This window comes from Plectrocnemia conspersa, unplaced genomic scaffold (genome assembly GCF_051122295.1).
Source record: "Plectrocnemia conspersa isolate PC_06_02 unplaced genomic scaffold, ASM5112229v1 ptg000002l, whole genome shotgun sequence".
NCBI lineage: Eukaryota > Metazoa > Arthropoda > Insecta > Trichoptera > Polycentropodidae > Plectrocnemia > Plectrocnemia conspersa.
The window spans coordinates 14,852,090-14,862,407 of record NW_028277166.1 but is presented as its reverse complement, the minus strand read 5'-3'; the positions used below and the strand labels follow the sequence as shown (position 1 = coordinate 14,862,407).

At 32.2% G+C, this 10,318-nt stretch overlaps 2 protein-coding genes across 4 annotated transcripts; one reads left to right on the top strand and one right to left on the bottom strand.

Annotated features, from left to right (window-relative positions):
- Positions 1-435: 435 nt before the first annotated feature.
- Positions 436-4,558, bottom strand: LOC148237826 (dnaJ protein homolog 1). Of its 2 annotated transcripts, none has more exons than XM_088206002.1 (3): positions 4,476-4,558; positions 3,320-4,197; positions 436-1,074 (listed from the first exon to the last, which is right to left on the bottom strand). In XM_088206002.1, the coding sequence occupies exons 2-3, from the start codon at positions 4,124-4,126 to the stop codon at positions 835-837; spliced, it is 1,047 nt and encodes a 348-aa protein (XP_088062128.1). In that variant the 5' UTR covers positions 4,127-4,197; positions 4,476-4,558; the 3' UTR covers positions 436-834. The 2 variants fall into 2 exon arrangements, with proteins under 2 accessions (XP_088062128.1, XP_088062127.1); XM_088206001.1 differs by having other exon boundaries at positions 3,320-4,135.
- A 2,209-nt stretch (positions 4,559-6,767) lies between these two features.
- Positions 6,768-9,213, top strand: LOC148237825 (putative RNA-binding protein EEED8.10). 2 transcript variants are annotated; one of them, XM_088205421.1, is made up of 7 exons: positions 6,768-7,017; positions 7,081-7,214; positions 7,290-7,375; positions 7,454-7,500; positions 7,564-7,720; positions 8,092-8,778; positions 8,843-9,213. In XM_088205421.1, the coding sequence occupies exons 1-7, from the start codon at positions 6,895-6,897 to the stop codon at positions 9,136-9,138; spliced, it is 1,530 nt and encodes a 509-aa protein (XP_088061547.1). In that variant the 5' UTR covers positions 6,768-6,894; the 3' UTR covers positions 9,139-9,213. The 2 variants fall into 2 exon arrangements, with proteins under 2 accessions (XP_088061547.1, XP_088061549.1); XM_088205423.1 differs by having other exon boundaries at positions 6,769-7,017; positions 7,454-7,497.
- The last annotated feature ends 1,105 nt before the right edge of the window (positions 9,214-10,318 follow it).

The window sequence follows — 10,318 nt, the reverse complement described above, 5'->3', positions numbered from 1 at the left end:
GTCATCATCGCGCGTGTAATTATGTAATTCCGGAATCTGGCAAAATAACACACGAGTGTTAACGTATTGCTAGAAATAACGACTCTAAAAATATATCTATACGTCGGCGGGCTTCTTGTAGTATCTGCGAACATTTGCGAGATATTGAAAGTGCAGAGGGACTCGGAACCTTCGGATCGGAGGATTGGGAAAGGGAAAAAAACAGATTCGCATCTGACATGTTTATATTCGCATACGCTGAACGACGTTGCCACATCTCCAAAAATAGTAACATGTCCGACGCCCGCCGTTTTATTTTTAAACACCAAAATATCCACACACAGGAGTTCTACTTCGGTTCGTCAGAGAGCGAAGAAAAAAAACACTCCAAACAAAAGATCTGACCTTTGATTCTCGAACTGAACGGATGAAAAACACTTTTAAATAAAAAAAATATTTAATTATTATTAATTTTAATAATTGTTTATATATTACAGGTGCTTCGGTATTTACACACTTATTCGTAAACATGTACAATCATTAAGATGCACTATATTCACTATGATCAACGAAAACGTGAGACTCCCACGCAAGCGGCTTTCTGCATTTTTTAAAAACATACACTTACAACCACACAATTCATGTTAAAAAGCACTATTATGATCATAGCCGTGGAGTCGTCGATCGTTAAAAAAATATAAATTAAACTTGAAACATACACACACCTATCACTCGAAGTATTTACATATAATATTAACTAAAATAAAAAAAAACGCAAGCATCTTATCACAAAAAAGCAATGTACTAAAACGTACAATGTAACTTCTTGACACTTCACAGATCGGTCCATTTCTATCAATGATTCGGTAACAAGTCTAAGAGGATATCTTTTGCACTTTTGGTTAAATCATCTGGGAATTTGATTTCGAAAGATACGAGAAGATCACCGGTCCATTGCTTCGTGCCTTTAGGCGATGGGAGGCCGTAGCCTGAAAATCTCTTCACTGTGTTAGGTTGCACGATCTCATTGGTTAGATGAAGGGTCAGCTTTTTGTCGATCAAGGTAGGAACTGTTATAACTGTGCCGCATAATGCCTAGAACAAATAAAAACAATATTTTAGATCTTATTTATAATTATTATAAAAGCAGTTATTTTAAAGACTTGTATTTTTCAGGTCAGATTTTATATTATAATATCAGAATACATCGGTCAGAAAAAATATTAGATGGTCAGAATTTATATTAATTGGACTGAATTTATATTAAATGGTTAGAATTTAAAATGGACTAGTCAGAATTCATATTAAATGGTAAGAATTATTTTGAGATGGTCAGAATTATTTTTTCAGTTGGCAAAAGAATTATGGTAAAGTGTTTTTATTGCTGTAACGTTGAAGATAGGTGTAACTGGTCGATCTGTCATTCGCATGTCGGCAAATCATTATCAGTATCAAGGTACTTTAGGGCCAACTTGTTTGGTTTGGCTCGCTACATTGATCGATGTCAACACAACGAGCCAAGTGTGCTCTCTGCCGCCACTCTATCGTTATTCCCGCTCGTTAATCCCTTTGAATACCTTCGCATCCAACATACAATTAAATAGATTCTTTAAGAATTATTCATGGGGTATTCAATGTTCTGACAAACGCTTTTGTTTTGACCAACAGTTTTAGTGCGAGCGAGATACTTTAAGATATTTCTAAAATAAATAATTTATTGCCCATTTAAATGTTATATTTCTTTTAACTCACATGATCGTCCTATATTTTTATTTTAATCATTTGATATTTATTCTGACCCTGAATAACATAATTATGATCAGGCTGTTATAAAATTCTGACTGAGATTTGATATTTATTCTGACCGAAAGTTGATTTAAATTCTGACCATTTAATTTATTGCTCTAAAAAATACTATCTGAACACAACACTTCAAACTATTTCATTGTTTACAGATGTTTGTTTTTGTATTGATTGGACAAATAACAATAAATTAATTTTCTGAAAATTATTGGCTACATTGGATTAAAATTTATATTATACCAATATTTAATTAAATTGTGTACTAAAGTGAATAGCCCATTAGTAGCCCATACTTTTCATTTATTTAGTTTAACGAATAATACTGATTATGTAGATCGGATCTAATTGTAATGACAAACCACTACACAGAAAATAAGTATAGCAATAAATTACTAATTAAACTTTTATCTATTTTAGGAAAGTTTGGCTGTCGCATATATCATGTAATAATAGCGGGTTGTTTACAAAACCGCAAACATCAAACATGATAATCGATTAATGTTTTTTGATTAAAAGTTGAAATAAAATCGTTTGTTCAATATTTAAAATGCTTTTTCTTAAATATAACAAAGAATTCACAAACTATCGGGATTAGGCAGATTAACTGCTTAAATATGGATCCCATTTTCGATTTTCAAAGATGGAATTATGTATTATAAATCAATATTTATTTTGTTTAATTTTATTATTAGTGTCTTTTCGAGTACATATGTACAAAAAAAATATTTATTATTTACCTAAAAAAAGGGAGAAGAAAATAATATAGGTTTTTTGAACAACTTTTGCAAAATATTTCAGCTATGAAGTTAAAAAAAACGCACATTGCAGTATACAACTGTAATCCAAATAGTTTTTGTAGTATGATAGTTGATGGATAGCTCGCCTAATATAATTTTTATTTTTTCATTTGCTTAACCTTGATAGTATATAGATAGTCATTAAAAACATATTTGCATCTTGCACCCGAAGCTACATAACTAACTCATTGTATGCATTACTCTGATAGTTGATAGTTTTTTCGTAATATCAATATCTTTTGTATTATTTTTATGTGACTAATTCGGACAGCAAATAGATAGCTCGATAAAAACATAATATATTTTTATCATCTGCCAAACCCAGATAATTCAGGAATAGTTGACTTTTTATATAATACTGAAGTGAGAGATATAATAGTCGTGACTGTATATATATTGCGATGGATTTTTGTTAAGAAAAAACTCAATAGCCAGTGATGAATTGTGACATTGAATAAATTCAATTGACACAGCCTAACCGTATTTGGCAAAGAATAACCATATGTTGAGGCCGTTATAATAAACGGGAAAATATTGACAAGGGCAACGCTTTAGTGAAAAAAAAGCGTCGGGATCCGACGCTCCTTGCTTTGCCACTTATTGCTAAAAATATCGCACCCGATTCACAAAAATAGAGGTGACACTGACCCCGTTAAAACAAACCGCAAAAAATCCAATTAATATCAATCTGAAAATATGAGCGTGTCGGCAGGTTATTAATAAATTGAATAGATATATACCTCTCTGAGCGTGATCTTGGCCGTATATCTGATGTCGCTGCCTTCTCTCTTGAAGACGAGATGAGGCTTGTCTCTGATGATGAAAACAATATCGGCCGGAATCTTATTTCTACCCTGGTCGCCCTCTTTCTGGAAAGTGATCCTCGTGCCGGCTTTCCAACCGGGCTTGATCTGTATGGTCAACACTTTATCTTCCTTATTAGCCGTTCCATCCGGCTGCAGCACTCTCCGCGATATCTTCATTTTCTTGACACAGCCTTTGGATATCTCCTCCAGAGAAACGTATAAATCGTGCTCTATCGGCGGGTCTTGAGTCTTGTTCTTGTTGGGCATTCCGTGCACGTTGAACGAGTGAGATCTGAAGGCTCCGCCGGGTCTGTTACCCATGCCCATGGAGGCGAACGGATCCATGTCCACATCCATGTCGTCGTTGAACCCGCTGAATAATCGGTCCATGTTTCCGCCGCCGTTGACATTAAAGAAGTTTTGGAAGGGACTGCTGCTTCCGAAGAACTGCGCGAAGGTAGCTCTGGGGTCTCCATGATATGTGTAGGTGAATTCTGGACCGTCTCCCGATCCCATTCCTCCGCGGAGACCTTCTTCGCCACCCGCGTCGTACATTTCGCGCTTCTTCTTGTTGGATAAAATTTCGTACGCTTCCGCTACTTCTTTGAACTTCTCTTCGGCTCCCGGAGCTTTGTTCTTATCTGGATGGTATTTGAGAGCTAGTTTTCTGTACGCCTTTTTGATGTCTTCATCGGAGGCTCCCTTAGATACGCCTAAGATTTTATAATAGTCCTTTCCCATTTTCAACAGCTAGAAAGAGATTAACAGAAGTTACGTGAGCTTCAAAACTTTTATTTAAAGTCAGAATCGTTCTGAAAAGAAAGTAATGGTGTATTTTGAAACTAAACGACTCGATAGTTATGCAACTTGATCGAACAACTACACAGTAAAGCGTATTATGAAGGTTTTAATGACAGAATTAAAGAAGAGTTTCTAGAATTTATCCATGTGCCATTCTACTCGTCCTTCTAAAAGGTGAGCGCGAACAAGTTCATTAAAAATTAAAGGGTTTTCGACGATGTAATCTATCAAAAACCTTCATCGCACGCTAAACACACATAAAAAGAACGTGACATTCGAAGAAACACACCTATGGGGCGTCGTTCCGTATTGCACAAATGAAACAATCGAATAACTGCGATTCACACGCGTCAACGTCACAGTGACGACTGCGCCGCGTCGTGGAGCCACTTCTATATATGCTTTTATATTTCTCGAACTTTCTAGAAGCGCATGCGCACAAATCCAAACGCGTCAACACAAAACGATGTTGGCACAACGAAAAATATCGGTTAATGTTAATCTTCGTAATCAATAGCAACTAGGGATGCGCCGGGGGAAAAAACGGTCTTCTTGGGTGGGAAAATTTGAAGATTAAAATAAAATAATAAACAGATTGACTCATTTTTAAATACAAACATTGCAGCACTTGTCTGTGGTAATACTGTCAACATCGTTGTGTTGGACTTTAGGTTAAGTTAGGTGGTCACAAATTGGACGGAATACGTTGTTGGCAGCCACAACGCTCTTGGGTATAAACAATATTTTTGTAAATTGATAAAAATTATATTGTTTTCTTTTTATAACCTGTTTATAGTTGCACTGTTGTTACATTTAATTTACAATACATTAATTTGTATTTATTTATTGGTAAGGTGACCAGACGTTCTCCTTTGATGAGGATTGTTCTCCTCGAGAATGTTGCCCTCCTTTGCCTTCTCTCTATTATCTTTTGCCTTTCTTTGTTCTCCTTGAACAAAAAAATTTTAAATTCCCTTTTTTAGCTCACCGTATCAATTTGTCTTCCTCAAACAAAAATTTCCGAGATGTCCTTTGAATGTGAATTTTTTATAATAATATTCCTAGGACAATCAGCAAAAAATAAAAATGTAGCTGATTTCCTCAATGGAGTAAAAAAAACACCGTAATGCATTAACAAATAAATTATAATATTGTGTATGTTTAGTTTGTAGACTATTAGCTATATTAGCTAAATATATTAATAAAAGCAATGTTCTCTTTTAATTTTTAGAATATAGTCTCACACTTTTCCATTTTTATCATTTCCAAGGTACGAGAAGCAAATTCATACCAATTACTAAGTTGTTATTTATTTATTATTGTGCAGCAGTAGTATTTTTATAATCATCGGGCTCAATTTGTACAAACGTATGATTCTTTTTATTTTTTTCAGAGTAGAAACCGCAATAGTATGCGTTGGAAATCATCTTGACAGATCAGCAGGTACTAATATCAGAGTTATCAACTGTCCCGAGTGTACCGGGATTGTTTAAAAAAAATTGACAGATTCGATATGACTTCCTTTGACGGCGCAACAAATCGAATGAGACAATTTATCGTTTCACTTGCCACTGTAAACAGTCAATCAATCGCATCAATGAGCGTCAATCACGTAACGATTGACAATCGCAATTTACCGTCTCGGGGACTCTTTATACTCGGCTTATACAAAATTAAATAAAAAATATATTATAATAACTTATCAAATAATACATATTTCCTATCAAGTTAAATTATGAATTTGCACATTATTCATTTTTAAGTATTAACCACTTAACACACCGGTTTCTTTTTGAAGTGTTCCAAAAATATTATATTTTTTATTATAAATTGTAATAGTAAATAATTACACATAAATGGAAAAATTGAAAAATAATTAAAAAATTTATATTTTTTGCAAAATATATTTTTCAAAATTACATATCCAAAAAATTAAATAAAAAATAATTAAAAAACAGGCTTGAATTTTTACAACTTTTGTGACTTCGCAAAAGAAAAAACTTAGAATTAAGAAAATTATTATTATTATTATTATTATCATTATTATTATACCATGGGAAATTTGTACGATAGGTTTTTTTGTGTTAGCACCGATGTAAAATAATAGGTTGCAGTTCGCGATAAAAAATATTTTAGTAATAATGAATAATATTTTCAATAACACCAATAAGTATTATTAGTATTTTTTCACATTCAAAATAAATTCATAGCAAGTTGTCATTAACAAGGAAATTAAAATATATATATATATAATTGCCATATGATGATATATACATCGCAGAAAGGGGAGGGATAAAAAACAAAGGGAGGGAGTAAAATGTTCGGTAATTTATAGTCCTGTATAACATATCTACTAACGATAAAAAAGTAAAAACTTCTATGCGTTTTTATAAATTGAAATTTTTATATAATTTCTTCGACATTTTTCGAGAGGAATTTAATTTAAAATTTCAAGATATTTGTCTAAGTAATATCTTTTTATTTTTATGTATTTCTTTGTAATTAATAACATCTTTTAAATAAATAAAAAAATCAGTTCATCATTAAAATACCCGCTAAAAATTACGTGCATGGGGAAGTCCCAAAGTCATAAGGAGATAAGCGCCAATTTTGCCAGTGACGAAACTGTATCGCAATACTGCTCCAAACTGAATCGGTAGAATATTCCACTTACGGACACAAGGATAATATAAACAAGTGCAGACATAATGTTTAAACGTAAAAATATAACGTATACACGTGAAAACATGATTAATACACGTGAAAACATAATGTATACATGTGAGAACATACCAGTCACCACAATATACGTATCCAGAATCCCAAACAAAGTAAGACTCGAATATAAATAGTATATTGCATAATATTTTGCTATTAAATAAAAAATACTATAGGTGAAATCCAGAGATCTTCTCCGACAATTCGGTTATTTCGGAAAAATCGTTGATTGTTTCTTCAAACAGTTTCGAATCACTGGGCGTGGTAGTTATGCTTTGATCACATATGACAATTCCTTGGAAGCATCCAAGTCAGTCGTTCAATCATAAAATATTGACTTAAATTATAATTATTGAAAAATTAATTTATTTCGTTTTTTTTTAAGAGCTATACGTGGCACAGTCGTAATCAAAGGTGTTTTATTGAAAGCTTCTACAGCGGACTTTTGGCATCAAAAAAATACTAAAATAGGTACAAATTTTAATATTTTAACTATAAAAATATATGTTTATATATAGATATATAAAAAATTAAATTATTCTGTTTTAGGAGATATGTTTAAAAGTGTACTTCCATCATCGGATATTGCAACAGTTGTAATTTCATAAGATCAAATTTAATTAATCATGTGACAATATTCTGATATGTCTATTTTTCAGAACGAATATGTGGATATACAAGACGAAAATAATATTTTGAATGTGGTGAACGAATATTGTTTTATGAAAATATTCAGCTATCTACCGCTGAAACAATTGATTCAATCCGAAAGAGTCAGCAAACGCTGGAAATATCTCGTCCGCGAAAAATACAAAGGTAATTAATATCATTGCTTATATAGTTGGTAAGAACTTAGCGGAACTTAGGCTAATTGATACTAAACTTAAATTTTTATTTTGTTTTGAATTATCAATGCTGTTTATTCTTCTTCTAAATCTGTTTTACATGCATATATGTAAACATACACACTGGTAAATAAATTTTGTTGTATATAAAACTATTTCTGAAATATTAATTACACTCGCAACTAACTTCAATGTGTTATAACTGGATCTGTGTAATTGTTATATTATTAATTTTAAACTTCCTCGTTGAAAACAACTTATAATTCATTTTGTTTCACGTAGGTTTAACCACTGTCCTATTGAAATTGCTTTTAATCTAATTAAATGTTAACATTTTTCCAGGTATTGTTGAATTAAAATCAATGGAATGGGGCTTAACATTGAGGACAGTCAAATTGCATTTATTATTATTTAAAATTGGTCGTTATTTGAAAACGTTACACTTAAACATTGAATTTAATGAATATATAAACAGAACACTGTACGTTGTTGCCAAACTGTGTCCCAATCTCAACGAGCTGTCGGTCGTCAATTTACAATCATATCACTGGAGCTACTTATTACGTAAATGCAGCAATCTGAAATCCCTACATCTTCGTAGATGTGGCATACACAACAACATATTCAGGTTAAGAGAACCAGTAATCATGGATAAACATTCCTCAAGAGATTTTTTTGCTCATTTAAACAATCTTACAAAGCTCAGCTTAATAAATTCGGATTTACAGCATATTCTGTCTATTGAAGTATGTGTGTATATGAGTAATCTAAAAGAATTGCACCTTGAAGGTGCGAGTTTGAAAAAAAGTTATATATCTAACGTATTAAAATTGTTTCCACAACTTGAATCTCTATGTCTGAGCAATTACGGATTAAGCTCAGAACTGGAGCTGATAGTGGATATGAAAAAATTGAAAACACTTAAGCTATGTTCAGATGCAGCTGTCAATGATGAGTTGTTAATGAAGATTTGCTCAAATTGTACTGAATTGACCAACCTGGATTTATCCAATGATTCCCAAATAACAGGTGAGAAACTGACATGAATCATTTGTTATTTTTTAAGGCATAATTATTTATTATATCTTTGCAGAAATCACTGAAAAAACTCTTAGTTGTATATGGTCATTAAAAAATTTAAAAGTTTTATGTATGAACGGCATTACAATTTGTGGCATGTCATTTGAAAACTTTGCCATGTCCAGAATACATAGCGATTACATAAGAAAATATAGGATATGTGATTTGAATACTTTAAAATACTACGTTTGTAACAATTTTCGCCATGTTTGTGTGAATTCGAGAAGAGTGCTTTGCAAGCACTCGGATTTTCTAGTTAAAATGTATTTTTGTGATTGTTTTTCAATTAAGAGTTTTTTACTAGCATAAAATTGAATAAAGGATTATTTTATTACTAAATGTAGAATCAGAATTATTACAAAAATAACTAATTGACGAATATTACCACGTGAATATTATTACACAAATTCTCTTAAGTCCTAAAAATATTATTACACAAATTCACCGGTTTATAAGACCATAATATGTCAATCATTGCATTAGCAATAGTTTACTCTCCATAATACAAGAAAATCTTGATACAGCAATATAAGCAACAATACAAAATCGCGATCGGGCATGACAGCCGCTCATGCGAACGCGCTCGAGACAAAAACGGTTTCAATGCGCAGGCGCACAATCTACGTGATTGACGAGAACGATGAAAATTTAGATTGGCGGATTGTTCAAACAGTCCAAATTAGGACCATTGCTGTTTATAACATACATTAATTAGACGACGATTTAATTTATCTAGTGCTTAGTGTATGAACACATGGTTGTCAACCGTCCCGGATATCCCGGTAGTGTATCAGAAAAATTTGACAGATTCGATACTTTCTTCCACGGCGCAACAAAACGAATGAGTCATAGCGATTGACGCAGCATCAATCGCTCATCATTCGAAACGGTCAATCACGTAACGATTGATCGTCTCCGGGAACTTTTATATAATATTATTTTATTATAAATTCCTCGTTTTTTCCAAGGTTCTTGATTATTTCCCGTTTTTTTCGTCCCGTTCAAAATTACCAATTTTTCCTCTTTTTTTTTACTTAATCTATGTATTCAATGGCACTAAATTAAATGGTCAGAATAAAAATCAAATCTCGGTCAGAATTTTATTACCAGCCCGGTCATAATTATATTATTCAGAATCAGGATATATCATATGGTTTAAATAAAAATAGCATACGGTTAGAATAAAAATATGGGACGAACAAAATTAAAAAAATGAACGGTCATTATTATAATATTCAGGGTCAGAATAAATAATAAATGGTTAGAATAAAAATAGCATACCGTCAGAATTTAAATATCGTGTGAAGTAAAAAAATATAACATTTATAAAAATAAATAAGCAACATATTATTTATTTTAGAAATATATCAACTGTTGGACAGGTTAGGCGTGAACGAACAGCAGCAAGCGGTGGTCAGAACAGTGGACATCTAATGAATAACTCCCAACAAATTGTAAGTAAAACGCGAGGGTTTCTAGAGCAACGAAC